General features: G+C 35.4%; 1 protein-coding gene across 1 annotated transcript in view; it reads left to right on the top strand.

The window, feature by feature from the left end:
• LOC123315475 (muscarinic acetylcholine receptor DM1) overlaps positions 1 to 23,136 on the top strand; it is a 32,802-nt gene extending 9,666 nt beyond the window's left edge. The window contains exons 2-8 of the mRNA XM_044901171.1: positions 400 to 557; positions 6,106 to 6,451; positions 6,885 to 7,163; positions 11,190 to 11,349; positions 15,869 to 16,062; positions 20,418 to 20,698; positions 22,557 to 23,136. Of these exons, the coding sequence (XP_044757106.1) occupies positions 449 to 557; positions 6,106 to 6,451; positions 6,885 to 7,163; positions 11,190 to 11,349; positions 15,869 to 16,062; positions 20,418 to 20,698; positions 22,557 to 23,017 (1,830 nt within the window). The 5' untranslated portion in view covers positions 400 to 448 and the 3' untranslated portion in view covers positions 23,018 to 23,136. The remainder of the gene's footprint in view (positions 1 to 399; positions 558 to 6,105; positions 6,452 to 6,884; positions 7,164 to 11,189; positions 11,350 to 15,868; positions 16,063 to 20,417; positions 20,699 to 22,556) is intronic.
• The last annotated feature ends 2,231 nt before the right edge of the window (positions 23,137 to 25,367 follow it).

Below are 25,367 nucleotides of genomic sequence, written 5' to 3' on the forward strand. Positions count from 1 at the left end.
ATCAAATTTACCTAGCAGACAGACATCATGCTAACATTAAAGGGGAACACTATCATAAATTTTTTAAATTCCCTTTCGCTCCCATAGAAGTCTCATATCTGCTCAGTCCTATATCTTCAAAAATACATTATATTGATTGATAACAGTCTTCTTATGAATCGTTATGGTATACATGACAGAGATAGTGACACTAATTGAACAAAAAAATTGTTTCTTAAACTTGAGACTTAATTTATTTTTTTGATTCGATTCATATTTTCTACACTAGTAGTGATAGATACTATAATACATGCGTAGATGCACTGATGTTTTTGAATTTGTTTTTGAGCTGCCTCCTGATCTAGCCCTGCTATTCGATATATTATTTCATCCTCACTCAGGCACACATTTTCATTACAGAAAATAAGGAGCAACATGCGGGGTTCAGCCTGCAGGTCCTCGTGACAACATGAACGCGTCATTGACGGATAACACCTCGTTGGATGTCATCGACGATAACCAGGCACCGCATGAGGCCACATATACCATTACCCAGGTCATTCTCATTGGAATCATAGGTGAGCACACTTGCTTCTACTAAAAATATATTTTGCTACTTCCTTGCGTTTTTACTCACCTTCTAGCACCTACTCATATTGCAGTTTAAAAAATAAGACTTTCCTGCACTGGCACTGACGAACCTCTCATTTGACCTTCTTTCTGAATCTTTTTGGTAAATGATGTATTAAATGAAGGAGTAATCGATATGTTCTTTTATTTTTTATGAATTACTACCCTACGAAGAACGCATGTTTCCGATTACACTGCAAAATCATCTCTCATTGCTAAAGTGTAGGTATTTCATTGACCTCAAAATACATAATAAAAATTCGTAGTCAATAAGCCACAAGTTGATCGCCAAGTTGTTATATTTTTATGATACGTTTATACTTTTTGTTTATTATGTAATATATGTAGGATTCACAATTCGGCAATGTGTATATTGTGAATAAATGTTGTCAATCGTGAAAGACTTTAGAAATCCGAACTTTTCGTCCTTTGTTGAAGTAAATATGGCAGAGCTTCACGCCTCGAAGAAAAACAGATATCTCTAGAAATTCCGAGATATAGAGGTAACGTTTTTTAACGGTATGTTGATTTGTGGCAATTGATCGCAAACCTTTACAGATGGGAATAAGGGAAAGGTCGGATCTTTATGGCAACACACATGCCTACCATAAAGTCATTAACGCTGGCGTGAACAAAGCTTCATACAACATTTAGGGTCGCAAGATGACTTTTGCTGGTCAATGGGACAATTTGAAGACGGAGTAAGTACCACCCCCAAGACTTGGTACTGCTGGAATCCCATTGGACTAAAAGAAAGAGAGACATCCCCTAAGGTTCCCGATCAGAAATGTGGGTTACAGAGGGATTTCAAAATGAACAAGAACAACTAGTCTTGTTTTACTAGACGTCGCCAGAGCATTCGACAGAGTATGGCATGAAGGATTAATATATAAGATGAGATGTGCTGAATATTCGATCAAAATATGCAAGTTGATCAGGAATTATCTCAAAAATAGAAGATTCTACGTGAAAGTGGAAGGAGAATGCTCCACAACAAGAGATATAGATACTGGAGTACCCCAAGGATCAGTACTTGGGTCACTTCTGTACAACATATACATTCACGATGTTCCGAAGAATCCAAGAACCATGCTAACGTTATATGCTGACGACACAGGCATAGCAATTCGACACCGCAACTCAGAAGTAATAGAACGAGTTATACAAGAAACGATTGACGAAACAAATGACTGGTGCATAAAGTGGAAAATCAGGGTCGGACAAAAGATCCAGAGAGAAGATTGCGACCTACGACGAATCTAGAAGTTGACGGCGAAGAAATCGACTGGAAAAATGAAGCCAAATATTTAGGAATAACGCTTGACAAAGGACTTACTTGTAAAAGTCATATCAAACAAGAAATCGACAAAACGAAAGCAGCGATGAATAGACTGTACCCTCTGATAGGAAGAAGAAGCCAAATGTCGAAAGAGACAAAATTGAAGATAATCAAAGCCGTTGCTAGGTCTCAACTGACTTATGGTTCAGTTGCCTGGGGTTTCGCGGCAAAGAGCCATATCAAAAGAAATCAGGCCACTGAAAACAAGCTGCTACGATGTGCAATATATGCACCTTGGTTTGTCAGGAATAGACAGATTTATAGGGACCTAAAATGGGAAACCATAACGGAATTCATGAACAGAAAAGCAGAGAAATTATTCGAAACAGCGAAAAACCATCCGAACAAGAATTCAGGAGACTAGTGGACTACGACCCTGAGGAAGACAAAAGGAGAATGCGAATTTACCGAAAGAGACCAAGAGATCAATTAAAAAGATATTAAAATAAGAACTGAAACTTATTGAACAATCCAATAAAGTGTTATCTGATAGAGGATAAACACATAAATCCCAGCACGATAGTGTGTGCGAGAAGAAAACCGACTAAGAGATGAACGGTTTATAGGCAAATGCCCGGAACCAATATTCAAGAAGCAGTTAAGGGTTTTTAGTGGGTCTCGAGCTCAGGAGAGTGAGAATCCCCGCACTTGTTCCCCTCAGGAGAGGGTAGTTCGTCTGACTTGCAGATTCTCCCCCTGCTACACCAAAAAAAAAAGTTAAGGCGGAAATAGTCAGTAATCGGTCACAATATATTGAATATATTTTGTAGAGTGATCCCAACGTGTACCTACATTCGTGAATAAACTTATAAATAGAGTTCGAGTTTCATTAACATCATTACGAAGAAGAGAAATACAGGTTTACTTTTGTCTGATAGAGAATTATAAGCTAGAAACAGAATAAAAAAGTCTACATTAATGAATGTGAAATTCCAAAAAATTAGTTTGAAATCTTGTCGAAACTCTACTTCCAAGAGGGTTTTCAGATAGAAGAAATTACCTACACAAGTAAAAGTAAATTCAATTTATAACAATTAACCAACAAGTGAACACAACAACTATCTTCATCTGAATTACCTTACTACAAGTAATTATTGTCCTTCTAAATTTTTCTCAATGTCTCTTACTTTATTCACTTTTTCTGTGTACACCTCTATAAATTTGGGACTGTTTTTTTTTTCTGGGGCCGAATCTGTTGACGTCTGTTTTTGTCAATTTGGAAATTCGGGAATCCTCCATTCCTTATTAGCAAATCACGTCGACTTCAGTTGAATTTTTTCGAACGCCTTCTATATCAGAATATTTAGCAATTTTGAAAGAGTTTGTTCATCCAATCAAGGCGAGCAAGATCAGAAAAACGAAGGAGTTGATACTGCCATTATCAAACATCGACGACAAACGACCTGCCCCATTAATTGGCACCATCCTGCGACTGATATTCGAGGAGAGAGAATCTGCTTGGGGACTATGCCTCCAGATGCTTTCCAGACGTCGCTTCCGCAGATACGTGATTGAATCGATTTGCAGGAAATTTAGGAAACATAATTTAATGCTATAACCAAGATTTCTCACGCTAGGAAATAGTCTGAGCTTCGTTCCCCCATTACGTTCGAATAAAATGCGATACAGGAGTTTTATTCCTTATTCTCTTGGTTTTCCTGATACAAAAACAGGTGTTCTTCGTTCAATGTCTTGTTCGATACTGTTCGTTAAATTATTTCTTCAATCAAGACGAGAAGGTATTGATAATGAATTCCTTCTGAAAACTTTTAATTTTTGGAATGAAGTTCATGGTTGGATTTGTAAGCACATGAAGTTTTACACATTCCAACTTTTCAATTTTAATTTGAACCGAATTACGTACTATGGATGGGCACATTTGTTTTGAACAGTTTATTTTTGTAAATTCGCCTGAATAACGTATTAATAAAAAATAATTCTACCATAAAAAATCATGGAAAGATTCATTAGAAGTAAATATATTTCTATTCCATTTATTTTCTGTATTGAAATATTTAACGAGAGAGTATATCCAAGATCTTCTCTAATAGCCAGAGAACATTTTCCCTTGTCATTATTTCGCATGGACGTGTTCTCCATCAAACAAAATATTCTCATGTTAGTTTCTTCTTTCAAATTAGACAACATTCCTCCTGAAACATTCATTATAAAGACTAATCAGTGGCTCGTTATAGAAAATACCCTGCTCCTCTGAAACATCTTGGAATCGCAATCAAATAATGGCGCTGATTTCAATTAAAATTTTGATATGTAATAGTACCTACATTTGAGTATTTAACCCTCAAAGGTAATACTGCGTATTTCCTTATATTTTGGTTGTATATAGGTACATCCTAATATTACATAACAACAGTCTTTATTTCAGCTTCTGAATTATATAGTTATATCTATATAGAACAAGCTTCAAAATAAAATAGTGTCAAAGTAAAAATGGTACTGCTTCACAATATCTTCGAACAATAAGGTTCCCTATGCAATAGAAAAATGAAAAATTTTTTTTGAACGTTTTGAGATCACTTACCTATGCCCCACATATCACGTGGCAGACTGTTGTACATCTTCAATATCTTCCTTTATTATACAGGGTGTATTTGAAGATGGGACTTTTTTTTCAACAGAAGGTAGAACTGGTCGAAATGAAGCGTTTCACCAAAAATCACTAATACAAAACTTTCAAAATAACAAAGTTGAAAAAAAAATTCGAATGATTACTGAAATATATCCTAATACGACCCTAGACCGTTTGTTAGCTGATTTATCGAAAAACATTGGGAAAAAATTTATCTCCTGATTGGACCATGTGCTTTCGTTTAGGATATTGGCTTGTTCGATATTCATTACGTGGTAATGAAAATGGAAACTTAGGATTGCCGAATTGTTCTCATTATTTCTAAGTAACTTACACGATTTTATGAAATGGCTTATTTCGATACGAACTGACAGAAGAGACTCAGGACACAAGTGTAAAAAATAGAATATCACTTCAAAATCTCACCAATAAAATTCGTCTAAATTATTCACGAATTTTTTCACAATGGGCATCACAATCTTCTTGTTCGAGCATTCTAACAATCGTCGTAAAAATGGGATGAAATGGGGAAACATCATAGCACTTTTTCAACATAACTAACATGAGCACTTTCAAGAAACTGCCTCGATTTTCTACATTTTCTTACCCTAAATTGCACGATACAACAATTATGATTATGAAGTAACCTGATGCATCTAATCCGATGAACTTGGCACTGAACCATTCATTGTCCAGCCATATGTTTGTGTTTTGTTTTGTTTTTGCGATGCCGGAGTCACCTTCCACAGTTCCACACTTGAAATTCAATGAAATTTTTCGAACTTTCAGGGGTTGTATCTCAGCCATCTTGGATATTTTATAGTGACAATTTTTGGTTGAACGACTTATTCTGATGAGTTCTATCTTCTGCCAAAAAACGCCTCACCTTTGAAAACACCCTGTATATATCTGCTTTTGTATTCTCTTGTACTGTATCTTTCTTTCAGAAGTTTTTGGTTATCATATTATTGTTGATTTTTGTGCTTGAACAGTCAAAACAAAGAAGGGTACCTACTCCTTTTAAAAGTTACGTAAAAAAAACTAATTATCAATAAGTCTACTCTGAAGATTTTAATATCCTTAATAAATGATATCGAGCGCAATTTTTAGAAATGAGGTAGACTATTTTGGTCATGGTTGTACTCTTGAAAGACAAACATATCTGTCTTTAAACTTGAATTACTCGAAATGTTGATTATTGGATGATAATTCAACAGTACCTTTTCTTTCAAGTGGAAGCTTGAAAGAATACTAAATTGCTACATATAATTTGAAAAAGGGCAACACGTCCCTTGAAAAAAACTACCCTCAGTGAATCTGAAAAAAAAACATAAACAATAACGGAACCTGGTATCCTCAATAATATAAGTACCCAATAAAAGAATACATCATGATAACCTTCCCAGAAGTTATGTAGAAAAAAACCGATTTTCGTTAGTCCCTTTTGAAGAGTTTCAGCAACCCTAATTAGCGTTTTTGCACATGTTCGTTAGACAAAAGCACTTATTTTTGATGTTCATTCCTTCAAATATTGCTAGCATCCTTAACAAGATTCTTCATTTTCCAGCTGGAACATTATCAGTTATCACAGTAGTAGGAAACATAATGGTAATGATATCCTTCAAAATCGACAAGCAGCTTCAGACCATCAGCAATTACTTTCTCTTCTCCCTGGCCGTTGCCGATTTCGTAATAGGACTCATTTCCATGCCCCTCTTCACCATCTCAACATTATTAGGATATTGGCCTCTGGGACCCTTCATCTGCGATACTTGGCTGGCTCTGGACTATCTGGCTAGCAATGCCTCGGTGCTCAACTTGTTGATCATTAGCTTCGACAGGTATTTCTCGGTGACTAGACCACTTACATACAGAGCCGGGAGGACAACCAAGCGAGCTATGATGATGATTGCGTAAGTTTCGAATGCTTCTTTAAAATTTAATATTTTAGAACTTAACACAGACGTGATTTTCACTAAAATGAGTTTGTAAACCACGACACCCGTTTCCGCTGTTACAATAGCAACTTCAGGTAGCTCAAAGTAAACTGCGTGTTGTGGTTTAAAAACTGAAATATACAATATACTAGGAAAAATAAAAGTTGAGCTGAAAAATTAAAGTAACATCTGATCCAGAAAAAACAGAAATAAATATGCAAAAATTTATACTTTTCTCAAATAAGAACATAAAAACGAGAATGAAACATCAACAAAGACCAGCCATAAGGAATTGATCTCATTAAGAATGCATTTAAATGAAAGAAGCAGAAAATCGCCAAAACCAAGACAAATATACAAAAAATGAAATTATGCAAGATCCTATCTATCTGCAACTTTCCATTTTCAGGGTTGCATGGGGCGTGAGTCTGATCCTTTGGCCACCCTGGATTTACAGCTGGCCATATCTGGAGGGCAAAAGGACAGTCCCAGATAACGAGTGCTACATTCAGTTCATAGAAACAAACCATTATATCACATTCGGAACAGCCTTATTAGCCTTTTATTTACCAGTCACCGTGATGTGCTTTCTTTACTGGAGGATCTGGAGGGAAACGAAGAAACGACAGAAAGATCTTCCGAACCTGCAGGCGGGCAAAAAAGATAGTAGCAAGCGGAGTAATTCGAGGTAAGCTACGTGTCGCATTGATATCTGCACAACAAACGGCTCAACACAAATCCAAATCCCAGTCTGCATCATACAGGGTGACAGAGAGTTAAGACGTCAAAAGTTGCTTGAATTTCGAGATGAAAGGTGTCAATGTTTTTTGAAGAAAAGGGTTTTTATGAATTGCTCCGAACATTTTGCCTCAAAAAAATTAATTCAGATGCAGCTAACACACATTGCATGATTTAAAATCAACTGACCTAACGATATAATAGAACTAGCCAACCATCACCACTCAAAGTGTTAACAGAAGACCGTTCCGACGAGGAAAATGATTTTGATAAAATGATTGTTCAAACAACATGGACTATCACACCAGCAGAGTATCGTTTACAGTTTCTTCCCAATATCCATATGCGTAGTCGCATTTATTTTGGGGGGGCTGGGAAGTTCAATGTATTTTCGTTCAGGGGGCAATTGTGCCCACCCTTGGGCCCTACATCTACGCCCTTGCCAATATCCATTAGATAGTTGGAATTTTGACTTTTTTTCCAAAAGCGAAGCGAGCTCCGAAAGAATCGAGTAGATAGAAAATATTTCAATTGCTTAATTCAAGAAAAGGAATACAGAAAGAGTAGTAGCTTACATGTACATTGATGTTTCCTTAAATTATCTTGTGGGAAGCCACTGGAATTGATCATTAAATTCATTATTGCTGCAAATGAGGATGACAAATTTCATCCTAAGCTACCAAAATGTTTTTGGGCAATTCATAATCAATTTTTGTTTTGAAATTATTGATATTCTGTGTCTTTAAAACGAAACAAGTTAGGAAATATTTGTATGATCCGAAATAACTTACACATTTTCCTTTGAAATTGATTGAGATTTCCTGTAATATTCTGTAAAAGTCGTTTTTGGGTTGTGACTCGAAATTTCTCTCATTTATTAAATATGAACCCATTAAAGTATAATTTCAAATGAAGAAAATATTACTAATAGATATCAACAAAACCATAAATTTATTTTTTGATATAAGATGGATATTGCGAAATTTAATTGCAAAATTTTTTATTATTTATTATCACTGAACATTTGTTTGAAATGAATAAATATAATGTCCATTTTTTTTGTCCTGATACGACATCATTTCCATTAGATAGTTACAATCTTCCAAAATTTCAAAATATTACTGCGCAGTCCTTCAGTTATGAGAAGGACGAGAATAAGGCGTGTGAAACTCACCTGAAAATATTTCCTGGTGCATTCGCCATTTTGCAACGACGATTTGACTTATAATGAGCAATAGCAATAAATAATAAATGTCCTTGGAAAATGAAGGTTTCCAAGCAAATTGAATTCACCTATTTATTCTTTATCATCTCACCTTCCTTCCAATGTTTATCAACAAATATGTACAGGGTATCCCAATATTAATGCAACAAAATTTGGTCACAAATTCTCCAGATAAAATTAGGAGATCCCATTTTGTGATTTTTGCCAGGAGACCACCTCTTTCAGTTTTTTGCCCCTAAAAAATAGTATTTTCTTTTAATCATAAAATTCTCACGAAAATCATCGAATTTGAACACAGGAGCTTCATGATATTCAAAACCTCATAGTCCTAGATATTTAGTCAATGGACCACTTTGATACATTTTTTACTGGGCTACAATGACTTTAACAGTACTAAACATTAACCATCTATTTTTATCCTTTGAAAATTGTGAAACCGTTAGAAAGCCTATTCAATTGGAACACTTTCTTGTCTCTTCATATTTTTAATTTAATTACGAGGTTAATGTTTAGTGGTTCCAAAGACATTGTGGTCCAGTTAAAAGTGAAACCGACAAAATACGTATCGCATATCATAAAACTACTGTGTATCAAATTCAATAATTTTTAGGGCAAAATTGAACGAGCTGTAACTTCGTCATGATTATGTTCAACCCTCATTGGGTCAGTGAATAATGAGTAATAAGTCATGATTGAGATTGATGAACCAATCGAAGCTGTTGAAAACCATTGACAGGTTCGACAGGAATTTGGGAGCTGAAGTTTTCAAGTCGTCCCTTAGTGGAAATCTTCGGTTGTTGGTTATTCTGCAAAGTTGAAAAGCGATGGTCACTAAATTGTAGATATATGCTAATCAACGTATAATTTCATCAACTAAAAATCGTGTCGCAGTACTGCGAACTTCCTCGTATGCAAATTTATGTATGAATCCCCCACAACCAACCAAATTAATATTCTGCTTTCGGAGTTTGGGAATATCTATATTTTGGATGAACCCCCTTCTGTGTCGAATGCACGTGTGAAATATTCATGTGTTTACGAAGTTTGGATTAGGTTTTTCAACGATTTGACTGTGCATGGCATATGCGGGAACTATATGCCTCGGATGTTAATTAATTCAAAATATTCAGGGAGGTGCAAATGGAATTATAACGGAGGTTGAGATGGGTGTGATTGCGAACAGATCTGATTGTTTCTGAAGAGTGAGATCCCACTAAATTTTTCTCCGAAATAGTTTAAAATGAATTTGATTTCTAATTATAGAAAGAATCACTGATGACTATTCGATCTTATACTTAATACTGTAATGAAATTATTGATAATTGAATTATTAATTGATCCACGTAAAACAAAATTCGCAAATGAGGCTATGAATTTTTGAAGTTTGTTATTCTGTGCTTGAACATGAATCATACGGAGTATCAATTTGTAAAGTTACCACCCTTAATATCTTGGATCCATGCAGAATCAGAAAAAATGCAAAAAGAGCTAAACTTTGGTTCGTTGGGGGTCATTTTGCATCAATCTTGTATTTAATCCATAATTTTGAAAAAATTATCTTTAAAATACCTCATTTTCAATAATATTTGTAGATATTCATTTCAATATCTCAATACTCCCAAAGGTAACTTCTGACATTTCACTATTGCTATACAGGGTGAGTCATTGACTCGTACAAATATTTCAACAGTTGATTCTTGAGGTCGAAAGAAACACTTTTTTTCCTTACCATTTTTTCCGAATCGGCTCGTCTTGAAAGATACGAGCTGTTGAAAAACCGTAAAAAAATTGTTATTTTTACTTCTATCTCACAAAATATTTCATCGAATGAAATGAATTTCGGAATATAGTTTTTCATTTATTTGATGAATCTTTCTCGTACACAAGATAACACCCACGTCTTCCAGTTTTCTCGTTAGGACCATTACGTACCATAAAAATACAAAAAATTCAAAGAACCCATCCCTTGAACGTTTGGAGAAATAAATACTTCATATTTTCTCGTACAATGCGCCGTTTTCGATTAAGTTCTTGTTCAAAAATTGAAAAGTATCTGTGATATTTGAAAAATTGGGTACTTTTGCTGAATACAACTCTGTTCTGTTTGATGCAGAGATGTGTAGCGTCACAGATTCAGCTAGTTATTCTGAAGGTAATTTTGTTTTTCAGGGTTGGCACACCTCATCATGAAAATTTAAAATCTTTTTATCAGGGCCGAATCGGAAAAAATGGTATAGGAAAAAAGTATCTCTTTTGACCTCAAGAATCTACTTTAAAATATCTGTACGAGTCACCTTGTACAGCAAAATCTTTATGTTGAGAGCCTCTATCTTTGATCTGACCATGAAGTTTGATACATCAGTGAATATTGGCCCATAAATAGTGCTTAATTAATTTTTGATAGAAAATCAGTGAATAATGGTTCATTAATCACATGTGATTTATGAATGACCTAATGCTCAAGGAAACGGATGGATAACGATCACTTTATGCATTCATGCTGGAAGAATATTATTTAGTCGATAATGACAGTGATAGATCTTTGGAAGACTCGCAATATATTCTTCGGGAGAAGGTGATAACGTTACTTGGGTAGCGTAGGGTTAGCATGTGATTGTTATTCGAATTTTCTGAGTCAATTTCTTAGGATTCATGTCTAGAAGCGTTCATAGAAATATGTGGATGTCCGTAGATGTTCAGTGTAGAATAAGTCTTAAACTCTGAAACACATACATTTATGATTTTACACAGTGTATTCGTGTGCAGTGATGAAGCAAACAACGTCTGCTCTACCGTGGACGCGGAAGATTGGAAACGTCCTAGATCCGAGTCTTCGATGGCTGGGGGTGATTCAGACTCTGTTTATATGCACACTTCAGCTTGCACGGAGCATCATAGGAAAAGATTACAGGTGGGTGCTTCATTCTACTTTATTTTCTCGGTCTTCGTACATAGCAGGTAGGAAAATGCTCAAGCACACTCAGCCATGAGTTAATGACTAATTATAAATATACATAGATGCGTAAAAATGCCCCACTACTCCGGATATTCCCAGGGAGTTATCTGGAGTGCTGCTGTTGATTTTTTAATTGTTCGTTAACAAGCGCCAGGATAAGATAGCTACCTTATAAGCCCTGCATGGTTTTAAGACTTCCTCATTTTCGAGGAGCACCATTAAGCAAAAAACAGTATGAAATCTTGAACGGTTTTATTGTGGATACGTTATAGGTCCTTATTTCGAAGGTTTTGAGTACGTATCACAATTTTACCCCCTTTATTTGAGCTACGGTTTTAAAATTTGGATGTTGCATGGGTAAGTCTTCTCTATTGAAATAAGATGTTTCAAGTGCTCGATAAATACATTCTGAATTTTGAAAGGTATAAAATATTTTAAAAAGGCTAATAAAAAACCCATCCGCCATTGCTAATCAAAATGGTTGATATAAATTAGGTAATTGTGAACCAGTTCAAAAGATGTCCTCATCAGAGTGCTTCCAGATTTTCTATAGAGGTTTCCAAGTTTACACATTCATAAAAAATATCACATAAATTCGGATTTTTTATAGCTTTCGTTCCAACAGTATAAATCAGTATTTAAGAGGAGTTTATACCACGGACTTTCTCGCCATTCGTATAAGGCGTAAAGGGGGAAACGCTCGGTTTCATAATAAAAAAAAAGTCGTTTTAATTTTAAACCTTCCTTTAACCCTATTAAGGTCCAGTTTCATAATCAAATTTAACGTCAGTTTAAGCTTAAAGCTTCCTTTAGTGTCATTTTTAGTAGGGTTAAAGGAAGCTTCAAAATTGAAGCGACTTTTGGAGAGATTATGAAACCGGCCAAAAGACTATCAGAATGTGGGGTGTTGCCAGAACACTTGAACGATAAGGAGAAGTTACGAATATTGCAATAGTTTCCACTTTCGTCGAAATGGTGGCAGCACTCAATGAAAGTCTCTTTTCAATTTCACCAGGATAAGAATTGTAGCCAATGGCGAGACTTTTCTAGAAATTTTTTCATGTGGAAATCTATAGAAGAGATAATTCTACCTCGGAAAGTCAATGAAATGAATGAATATTTGTTCTTCAATGAAAAAAATTTTTTATTTTTTTTCCGTTTGACGAATAAAAGATGTCTGACTTTCCGAAATGACGAACTGATTGAATTGAATTATAATGAAAACCCCATATAAATTAGTGGTTTCTGGCGTAAGATATTCATTTTCTCTTTTTGAACTGACCACTAAAACGTTGTAGACCCCTCTTAAAGGTGAAATATTTTTACTAGAAGCTAAAACTGGTTAAAATATAGCGTTTCACCAAGAATTACCGCTACTTATAGAAAACTTTCAGAATGACGAAGTTGAAGAAAAGATTTAAAAATTATTACCGAAATACATCCTTATACGACCCTTCACGATGTGTGATCTGAATTATCGCAAATCAACGGGAAACAACTCATCTCCTGATGACTGAATCAACCCCTAAATGGTTTCGTTTAGAATATTGTATGTTCGATTTTTGGCGATAATTGATTAGATTCCAGAACCAGCAAACTTGAACGGCATCAACAAGAATTGACTTCATTAACCAATTATTACCGTTCCTCAGAGAACTTATGTGTTCAAACCCAATAGTGGTTCGTCGTATAAGCAACGCTTCACCACAAAATCGAACGGGGTTCCCTTGGGAGATCGACAAGAAGCACAATAGCAGCTGATTACCTCGTAGTCTCGTATCCATACCACGATAATGTTATAATAAACCTGTTTACTACGACGCTATAGGGTTTTGATAGTGAATGGGGAAAACATTATGTATTTTATTTATTCAGCTTTTTAGCACTCGCCAAATAATTCCATATAGATATTAGGTTAGGAGAACTTACCCATATAAAAATAACAGAGTTAAAATTTTAAATAATGGGGGTGGTAGATAACTACAAATAATCGCATTTGAAGTTGAAAAAGAATATGGAGGCAGTATTTTGATATTCAGTCGTGGTAATCATTCAACATTTAATTAAAATAAACACTATTGAAATATTTCAATGAATAAATTGAATGAAAACAGATAACTTCAATTTCAATCCGAATAATAAAATTATTTAAGCTTTCCAAAATATTTCGATCGTAGAATTGGTGAATTATTGATCACTAATTCTTGAACTCCCCGTAACTACTATAATACCGATCTACTAATGGAGTAATGATAGACTTCCAGAATTCTTCTTTTTTAATCATCTTCACAACTTGTCAAAAATGAGCAAGGGGTTAGACCCCCCTAAAATGACCTATTTGCTACTCTGTCTGAATGTTCTATTACTGTCTTAGGATATGGTGTGCATAGAAGATTCTAGAAAACCAAACAGTTGATGATTCGATAGAAAATTGAACTCCAGAGAGCTCTTCGAAGTGAACTCGAAAATGACAAATGGAAAAACAAAAACAAAATTATTTTTTCTTGAACACTGCCAGATATTTGAAATTTTGGTACGAGAATATAAGTTTTCGAACAAACCAAATCTATTGCGAGCAATTTCGAAAGCCTATCTCTCTTCGTTTAGATTTTCATCTCTGAAATGGCATTTTTCAAAAATTACAATTTTCAGTCTACGACATCTCCTGTTATCTGATCCAATTGGGATTTCCGGTTCTATAATCAGCATTGCCAAGGCTTCCACCATAGCATAAAAACTCGATTTCGAAAACATCGATTTTTTGGGTAAAAAATGGGCAAGGTGTTAGACCCCCTCAAAATGACCTAATTGCTACTCTGTCTGAAAATCGGGATGTTCTATTACTGTTAGGAAAGGAGTGCATGGAATTTGTTTTGAAGATTCTAGAAAACCAAACAGTTGATTATTCAATAGAGAATTGCTCTCTACAGAGCTCTGCGAAGTCAACTAGAAACTGCAAAGTGAAAAAAAATTTTTTTTCTTCAAAACAGGGCCAGATATTTGAAATTTCGGTATGAAAATATAGGTTTTTGAACACGCTGAATCTATAGCTTGCAGTTGCGAAAGCCTATCTCCCTTCTTTCAGATTTTTATCTTGGAAGGGCGGTTGCGCTGAAATGGATGAAATTCTCAGATTTATTACTAGACTTATTGCTCTATCAGAATATGTATCACATTGAAATCTACAATAATTATTCTGGAAGGAAAACGACTCGAAATCTGACCTTCGAAAAATTCCTAAAAAGTTGAGTTCAGTTAAAACTTATTCAAGACCGAACGGTAGCGCCAAGATGGATGCACATCTCTCAGATTTATTACTTGAAGAATTGCTCTATCAGAATATGTATCATATTGAGATCTACGATAATCATCCTGGAAGAAAAACTACTCGAAAGCTGACCTTCGAAAAATTCCCAGAATTTTGGGTTCAGTTAAAACTTCCTCAAGACCGAACGGTTGCGCCGGGGTGGATGAAATGTCGAGATTTATCACAAGAAAGGTTGCTATTTCAGTTTTTAGTATATATCACGTCCAAATCTACTATGATTTTTCTGATAGATACCTAACTCAAAAGGTGAAAAATGGACAAATTAAAAATTTGATTTTCTGGAGCTCAAAATTCTAATGTTTTTCAATTGACATGTTTCAATTGGGATCTAAATATCAATTATCGTGAAAAGTTTGAAAATAAGCGCCCACTCAAATCTCACTGAAGAATATCACACTGCTTCCTTTCACAAAAATGGAAAAGAAACGGAAAAAAAGTTAATCGAAAGGATACTAGCAGTCAACTTTCTAGCTCCTCATATTATAATTAACGGTTTATACAATAAAAAACATCTTGAATAGTGAACTTTTTCTCACCCTTTGTAGGAAAGGGGGAGAAAGAGTTCGTTAAACGTTAAATCACCCCGATAGACAGGAACATACCCCTACAAGAAGGCACTCCTTACACTTAAATAACAGATTTGCGTGCTACTTTCGCAGCCATTCTAGAGAAATTTATTGGCCCCAGTGAGGAAATGATCAATGAAATATCACGATGGAAATTACAGATAAATAACAGGATTTGTTGGGAATATACCTACTCATGCATCATGCCACTTGAAAACTATCCTCACTACGTAGTTCTATCGAATTATACAATTTTCAGCTATCTTGAAAAGGAAAATAATGGAAATTTTTGCAACAAAAACTTTTTATCAGAAGATTAAATTGATTTCGGTTCGAAAAATATTCATGCAAACAAAGAATTATATGTGAAGGGTCTTCTATCGAATCTTTTCACGAATTTTTCTATACTGAATAAAACATTTTCGTTATTTATTTGAAAACTAAAATACCCAGGTACTCTTTAGCATGAAACAAATTGAAAACATACATACCAGATTTGGATCTGTTCATGAAACTGTAATCCACATATTCATTATAACAGAGGTTTCTCTATTTCTTGATAGGAGGTTTTATTTTTCAGAGACCTACTGGCTGGTTCAGTAGTATCTATAGAATAAGAGCTTGGTGCATAGCATGGTGGCACTCGGGAAGGGAAGATAGTGATACTGAAGAGGAAAGCCCTAGTGAACAGGGTCAAGGCTGTATTACTCCTGTTAGTTTAGATACCCCTCTCCAGAGCTCAGTGTCGAGGTGTACATCGCTCAATGTTATAAGGTAGGAACAATCTAAATTCTTACAAAATTTTTTTCATAATATTGCAATGGAGATCATTTTAGCCGGAAGAATCAGCTCCTATATTCAGAATACAAAATTATGGAAATAAGAAAACAACTTAACTGTGAGGCATGAGTGCAATAATAAAGATTAATTCAAACACAAAAGAATATTGCTGCTTAGTACGCCCCTGTTCTGTTCTAGTAAATTCCAGAGCTATATACATATTTCCGAGGCGGATAAATTCAAGTAGCCCGATGACCGTCTAGTTTTTTTTTTCTGGAGGAAAAATAAAACACTTCACCCTGTTAGGAATAGTTTTTAGGTTCGAACCTCGTTCAGGTCTCAAATTTTTCCCGTAAGTTTGGACTTTTTCTTCACTCGTGAAATAATGTAAACCAGTAACCTGTAAAGATATCGAAAGCAGGATAGAATAAAATATATTTGTCGAAAATTGGGTCATCAAGTTCGAAGGCGCAAATGCTTCACTCTTCAAAAATAAAATTTACATTTGGTAACAGGATGAAGAAATTGAGTGCTTGATCTCCAAGACGATTGCACTTATAATATCTAACATTTTGGGATAACACGAGCCTGTAGTCTTTCAAATATTTTGTTAATATTATATACATTCAAGAATTTGTACTCTAAAAATCTGAATAGGTCACAAAGTATAACAGATTTGTTCTAAACTCATATCTTGCGTTTTTGGCGCAAACCTTCTGTCGGCTTTCAATAAATTGGTGATATGGTATGGCATAAATGAGACTACTCTTTAAGTATTGGATATGTCTGATATGATGCGATTCCTTATGATACTAGACAAAGTTATTTTCATTTTCAATTAGCATTCATTTTTTCACACATTGATCTATTATGTCAGGTCACCTCTTCAAATTGTTTCCTGACCACTGAATTCCAATTTTTAGAAAGAGTTTATAACCTGAATGAGTTTTGAATCAGAATAAACCAATCTGTCTAGCAGATTAATTAGCTGAGACTAGATCCTGAAAGTTGACACTTCATGTCTTGATGGCGAGGCAACACGAGACTTCATCAATATCCTCCCGTGGGCATCACAAGATGTGATCACGATCGATCATATCTGAACACTGCTTAATAGGTTTTGATTGTCTTATGAAAATGTCTCATAGAAATGAGACGACAAATAGTCAAAGTAAGAATTCATTCAGATGCATACCAACCGCCGATATGAACATCAACAAGTGTTTGCCATCGTCAGGACAACTAAATGGAGAACGTTTCAACGAAGAAGAGCAGATGCTGACCATGGTTTAGGTCTCATTTGACCTCGTCAGAGCAACACAGTTCCTTCTCCAATGTACCATAATAAAATACTGGAAACCCAGAAAATTGCAGGCAACATGTGAAGAATTGAGAAGGTGGGAGCACATTCAGTTAACGTCAGAAATGATTCCACCACTGTCATTGTGCTCCCACCTTTTCTATTCTTTACAGTGCATGTTGCCTGCAATAATCAGGCGAGCGTCCTGTATTACAGAAAATATGGGACTTATGCCATTGCCTTCGTCTGTGTTTTGACCTGGGGGTATTGAACCGGGTCTCGTTTCATACTGGATGGCGCTCGAGTACTAGGTACTCGATAATACCAGAGACAATACTCAGAAGCTACTACTAGTAGGTATTTAATTAGGGTTCATCAATTCCAAACGTTTTTCCCAAGGATTATAGAATAGAAAGATAGAAAACGCCCTCATATCTAAAACATATACTAAAAACAGACTACATTTTGGCCAGTGAAAACACATTCGACAATGTGATAGCGCTGAAAACGTACTGTCAATACAGAAAAACTGTTTCATAACAGTTTTCTCTTTTATAATTGAAGGGCACGAAATTCGAATTCTATTTCTTGTATTCAATTTCAATATCGACTTTGTTGAGACCGAAAAACGAACAACCTGAACGACAAAACAAAAGTATGGTTTTGTTTTGTGACCAGGATGTTAGTTTTCATGTGAACATTATTCGGAATCAAGCGATATTAATGAAATACGCTGTTGGATGTGCTATATTTTTATTTGTTATTTATAAAAAATTTACAAAAATTTCAAATTATGGACAACGAAAAGAGCTTTGACTAGGACACAAGAGTATATGGTGATCTGCTGTACGTCAAAGGTGTTATTTTTGTGCAAGACGTTGTTTTGAATTAACAAGCTTAGTTCTTAGTTGAATTTTTACAATTCATATCAGAGATTAATATGAACCAATATTCAATATACCATCATATCATACACATTTCAGTTATTCGCATACTATTTACAGAATTTTCAGAACCACAACTGAAAGAACCTCACAGAGGTATACAAGACCCGTATATGTTAGCCCGTCAGTATAGTTTCTTTATGTTTTTCTTATGATGTCTTCATGGTATGGTCTCTTTATGGTACAATATAAAAATTGATTAATGAATGAACAAAACACTCACAGCAGGTTTTATAAAGCTTTGACTTTCCAAACAACAATTTGACAGTCAATCGATTCCAAAATCGAAATCAATAAAACCTTTGCATTTCTGAATATATTGAAGGAGTAGCAAATTCGGAATCTCTGAATGAACTTATGAAAGTCAAGAATTCCCTAAAATGGGCTCTTCATGCAAGGGATGCTTTCTGCACGAAAATCAAAACTTTCAAAACCTCTTTGATCAAGATAGTCATCTGAAATCTACATTTCATATGTTTTTGCCAATGGCCCTTGAATTAATATTTAAACCAGTCTTAGGGTCTTACAAACACATTTGAAAGACAGATGACGCTCACATCACTTTAGTCGCTTCGTTTCCCATCTTTCTACTCTATAATCTTTGGTTTTTCTATCGTAGAAGGAGCTGTGTTGCTCTGACGGGGGCAAAAGAGACCGAAACCATGGTCAGTATCTGCTCTTCTTCGGTGGAACGTTCTCCATTTAGTTGTCCTGACGATGGCAAATTGGCTAGTTCAATTCTAATCGTAACACTTGTTGATATTCATATCGGCGGGTGGTATGCATCAATTCTTATTATTGAATTTATCGCCTCCTTGTTTAGGCTTTTTAATATTCAACATGTGCAAGTAAGAAAACAATGAAGGTTAGGAAGCAATAAATTGTTCTTTCGTCCAGTAAACGTACACTTAAGGTGAACAGCATTAGTCCATTATCTTGAGTTCTCTAGTCCATTCTGAATCCAACGCAACGAACTTGATTTTTTTTTATCTCGAATTAACAAAATTCTATAGTATATATATAGCTATTCATCAGTTGAACTTTATATGGATGCTATTCGATGATAATATCAACAACAAGCTATATGCGGTCACTATCAACGATATGTGGATTGAAATATTCAGAAATGCGGACTGGTGCACGACCAAAAAGACGTAATCTGATACCGCCCGACATTTCCTCATAATTGGTAGAACTACCAATCTCCGATTCGATTTCTCATCTTTCCTCGTGGAATCGGATCTTTAATCTGAGATGAAGGATCAAATCGTCCAGAAATGCCAGTTATAACGTGATTAAAATCCAAGAAGTGCAACGGGATCCGAGCGTGCCGCGCTCCAGTTCGTTGCCTAGGCAACTTGGGACTAATGTGCATCTGTGACCCCTATCCAGGACAGTTGGAAAATACGTAGGTCATCGGATTTAGAGCAGCACAGTGAGGCAGTGACAAGGTTACTAGATAATTCGGACGAAAATCGAGTTTTACACTGTTAGCAATCGATAGGTCAACGTTGAATTTGTAGTAATTTTAATGGGATTTGAACGAATTTTAGCCAGACCTGAATAATGGCTCATTACCAATGATGCTTGAACCTGAATTAGAAGGCAAAGTAATTTTCAGGAAAAATTATCAACTGCTTTAACATATCTATTTTTGGTAGACGATAAGGCAAATCTACACCTCCATTTACGAAGCTTAAAAAAAGCAATTCCTAAAGTCAAACATTTCAGAAATCTCACATAAAGAGAAGAGGGTTTAAGTCTGAAAAATAATGCAAAAATTTACACAACAATATGCGCAACTATTATACCCTCATATCCTGACTGAAAGAAAATAGTATTGAATTTGGAAAAAGCTGAAATATTTGCTCGCTGAATTATAACACGTTTGAGGCATATACAGGATACCAAGATTCAACAAATTAATGGAGGACTTGAACAGTTGAACAATAATAAGCAACTGGTTAACAAGTGCCAGGTCCTAAGTAGCTAAAATGCAAAAACGTCAAAGCATTGGCGAGCGTTTATAGTGTTTGCGTCATGTTAAAGATTTTCGAATACCGATATTTGTAGTAAAATGATACAACAATCTGAACTCCTATCAGGGACCCTTACAACAGTTTGTCATCTGCTCATCAACGTGATATGTCAATGGTACCAGGCAGCCAAGCCAATGCAACCCCTACAAGGCTGGCAGCACGAGATTGTCGAAGTCTTCCACCGGCAAATAGGCTATCAGCTGCTAGTCATTCAGCTTCCACAGACACAGTGTACACTATCCTCATACGGCTACCGCCTATTGACAGACCAGAAGGTGAAGTAGAAGCACCGTCGATCAAGATGATACCAGAGGACAGACCAATGACTGCAGCGCCGCGACATGATGGTAAGTATTTTCAGGATAATTTGTAACTGTTACAAGAATACGAATCGTTCGTAATTAGACATGATTTGTTAGAGCTGAGATTTCTGCGATCAATTCCACTTTATACGGAGTTTATTTTCTATTTTGTAGAAAATGTACTACCAGGTTAATGTTTTCAAATTACGCAGCTTTTTTATATATAATTTTGAGGAGTTTGTCATGCACCTTTAACGAGGGCTGTGAAGGAATATTTACGGATACAATTACCCAGTGCCTACTTGATCTAATATACAGTATATAACGGGTAAAGAGTGCCAGTAATATAAGTACTTGAGACTCTTGGGAGTAATATATTCAGGTATTTGTACTGAATACGGCCTAGCTCTGTGAGAAAATTTTGTTCGTCGTCATTTTCATGGTACCGCACAGGTATTTGGGAAATACTTTTTATTTTTCGCTAAAAAATTCCTAAGGGAACTTTTAGTTGGGGAACCGACGATGCTAAATCGGGATTTACTCGAGCGTCGTGGAGACCTAGTGGATTTTGAAGATTAGGTGGTAGAAACAAAAAAAGGTTTCATGATGTATGCAGTTTCAGCGGTGGGGAAAGCGTCTACAGGTTTTCAAAGATGTAAAAAAAATCGGTATGAGTGTACATACTCAAGCCTATCATATTAAGTTACTGTATATGCTCTACGTGACTCTGATAATAAATTCATGTTAATCTGACAGTTTGCGTGGTGGGGCTGGCCGTACGGAAGAGTTGAAAATGGTAAAAAAAAATTTCGAGCGTGTCAGATTTTTAGAGGATCCTTTGAAAATGCAAAAAAATCGTTACTTGTACTTACTCGAGCGTATCAGATTTTCATACAGATGGTCAATCTGGGTGTTGACACTGAACAGTGTCAACAGTGTTAATCTGACAGCTTGAAGATGATAAACAGGCATTTTTTAAAAATATCTCCCTTTCTGTACCTCTAATCGTTTTTGTATTCATTATGAAAGTTGTAGATGATAAAATTCGATTCAACTTTTGTCTGAAGCAATTTTTCATAACCCTCAACCATTTTCGAGCTAGAGGGTGATAAGAGCGCGGAGCTTAGCCAAACATGGGAAAGGCAAAGGTCCAGTTAGAAACCCAGTCTAATGTACATTCATCGCCATATGTCTCAAAAACGTTCAAACGTAGAAAAAATTGCTTCTGACAAAATTTGTAGGAAATGTTATGCTCTACAACTTTTATAATGAATGCGAAAACAATTTGAAGCCCAGGAAAGGAGATAATTAAAAAAAACTTTATGGCTAATTTTTATTGTTTCGGCTTGCTGAAACTGTAAGATTATATTTTTTCCATTATTCTTGAATCATCAGCTTCAAATTTATTTTATATTATATTATATTATAGAAGAAAAGTCACCGCGCTCGAGAATGTACACGTGACGTTTTTGTTTTGCAAGTTTGGCGCATTCCCACACATTTTCGTCACGCTTAAATTGTCAGATTAAGAGAATATATACTTTTCAACATGTAATTAACCACATGACACGCCCGAGTATGTACGTTTTTTTTTACTCTTGTGACAGGCTGTTCTAGAGAATGCCCCCTATTATACTTACAGGTCTAATTTTTGGTAGAGGTACCCTACAGGGTCCATGGGTCCAAGGTATCTCCACTTATATTAAACCGACACGCTCGAATACTCCCGAATTTCCCTCTTGGGCTCCCCAACTATTTCTCATTTTGTGGCGAGCCTAACCTCTAAGTTCCAAAACCAGAATATCAACCCCTTAAAACTTCATATGCTACTTGACGGCCTATTTCTTCAACTCTCGACATAATACATAAAATTATCGCATTATGAATCTGCAACTTTCTGCAGGTTATTCCCTGAACGCGGCTCATTCGAATCACGTGACCAGGAGACCGTCGGTAATGCCGGATATCCGGATACCGCTTAACGCCAAAATAATACCGAAGCAGCTGGTGGGCGGCAAAAACCTTCTGATAAACGCAACAAAAGTAGCAGGTAAGAAGAAGAAAAAGACCCAGGAGAAGAAGGCGGACAAGAAGGCAGCCAAGACGTTATCGGCCATCCTATTCTCCTTCATCATCACGTGGCTGCCCTACAACATTTTGGTGCTACTCAAACCGGTAACCAGGGATGGTTATCCTCCACAGTTGTGGGATTTTTTCTACTATTTGTGCTATATCAACTCAACGATCAATCCGGTGTGCTATGCCTTGTGCAACGCCAGCTTCAGAAGAACATACTTAAGGATTCTACAGTGTAAATGGCACAATCGAAATAGGGCCGCAATGAATCGTGGGTTTTATAATTAGGTAGCGTACCTATAATTTGTAAGAATCCGGTGAATGGTACTCGATTTGTGTGATAATTCCTGAGAATACTGGAATTGAAAGATGTGCGGAGGTTGTTGCTTGCTTGTTGAAGGTGTATTCGAGGCAAATATGTATTGGGAAACATTCAATGATTACACCTTCGTGGTTTATTTGGACCATGAATTTTTGGTAATATCACTAGTTTTTTTCTCAATGAATTCCAGAAAACTTTGACTCTCTCATTAAGCGTTTGACAGTCAAACGGGTGTCAAAACCTTAGAACATAGATATATCTATGTTCTAAGGTCAAAAATAGGTGAATGCCAAATTTTTACTGATTTACTGCGAGTTTGATTGTCCGATCAATGATTTGACCAGTCACTGGATTTCCAAAACGAATGAAACTCTTTCATTTCTGAATTTATCGAAGGAGTAGGCATTGAGAATCATTGAATGGATGAATGAAGATCATAATTTTATGCGAGAATAATATTCTGAAAGCTCATGTCTGAATTAGCGATTGAATACAACTTGACATTTGCCCTTCAATCAAGCGTTGATTGAGCAGTTCCTAACCTCGGTGAACCTACCTCGAGTGGCACTAGTACTAGTGAAAAATAAAATGAAACATATTTTTTCATATTTATTCAATTATTGGATTTCTGTTTACAGATCTCCTTATAATTCTGTATTAACGGTTTTGAACAAAACAGACTACATATATGATTTTCACAAAAATGAGTGCCGTGGTTTGAAAACTCATTTTTGTGAAATTCTTATAATGAAAGGCGAGGAATTCAAAAATGAATAGTTCAATAATTGCAGTCTTTAATTCTGTGTTCCTATTTGTGCTACAAATAATGATTAATATCTACAGTTTTGCAATAAAGAATTATTACGAATTTCATATTTTCTGTTTTTGGAATCACTATTTTTATTGTTTATCTTGATCACAAAGAGAAGTGTAATTTAAAAGTCAGTGGCGATGGGAATTGAACAATTACCTACAATATTTGATTAGGGATCGGTATTTTTTTTATCACCGAGAGTAATTTCGAAATTTTCCTCAATTATGAATTGTACATTTTTGTTTTTACTCATTTTTAAATTTCTTCGACTCGGTTTCATATTTCACTATGAATACACAACGGTAAAATAAGGTAAACGGAAAAAATCTTATCGAAGTTTGTAATTCATTTCTCTTGAACCCTTCAGCCGATTTCAGCCATTTTTCTGTTTTCTTGATATATACAGGATTGAACAATAATAATGAAAATGAAGCTTTTATTCAGAACACAGAACACCATTGGGTGACGAAATTGTTCACGAAAACTTCGTCTTTTTATTCAATGCTATATCTCCATTTTGAGAGTTATTATTTCAGCACTTTCATTGGTTAATGGATAGGCCAGCATGTTCCCTAAACCTTAATAAAATTGGTATGTTTGGGACATGTTAGGTGAAGGCAACAGAGTCCCTTCAGTGCAAAATCTGAGCATGAAAAACGGTTTACAGGGTGGGCAAAATTCAGCTAGAAAAAAACTGATGACACATTTCGAAGCTCTTTTTCAGAGAAGCAAAGAATGGTGAAAATCCTAGCCTCCTGCGATTCTTCGTTTTAGAGTTATTATCAGAAAATTAGATTTTGGAGATTTCGAAAAATTCTCATAACTTTTTTGTATTTGAAGTTACAGATCTGAAACTTGTACCTTCCACCGGCACTTTTTTACGTAGAAGCCACTGACGAGCTCAAAATATTTTTTCACTTCCAGTCATTAGGCGACTTTTTTCGTTTTTCGAAATGCAAATTTCTATTGAATTTGTAATTTTTATTGGAAAAAAAAACTTTTGTCAGTAGATTCTACGTACCTAAGGAGGTTCAGGTTTCAGATCTGTAACTTGAAAGACTAAAAAGTTATGACAACTTTATGAAATCGTCAAAATTTCAATTTTATTTATAAATCAAAATCTAGAAATGATAGGTCGGTCCTGTTTTCAGATTTGGATTAGTCAGGAAAAAGAGCTGGAGAATGTGTCATCTCTTTTCTTCTAGCTGCTATAGTTCTCGAGATTCCTTGCATATGAATATAAAAAGTAACGGAGTAAGTGGAGACGGCATCCAAACAGTTATATTCCCGAAGAATCAAGCTGAAAAGTTGCTGAAATCGACAGGGTTAAAGAAAAAATAAAATACAACCTTTTATCATTTTCTGATCTTCATTTGTCTTGCAAGTATTTTTCGAAATAATTCCCAATTACACTTTTCAGATTATGTAATATTTAATTTTGGTCTAGGGTACTTTTATCATTTTATAATCTTATGAGTATTTTCTGAACATATTTATATCAA

Source organism: Coccinella septempunctata, chromosome 6 (genome assembly GCF_907165205.1).
Source record: "Coccinella septempunctata chromosome 6, icCocSept1.1, whole genome shotgun sequence".
NCBI classification, from domain to species: Eukaryota; Metazoa; Arthropoda; class Insecta; order Coleoptera; family Coccinellidae; genus Coccinella; species Coccinella septempunctata.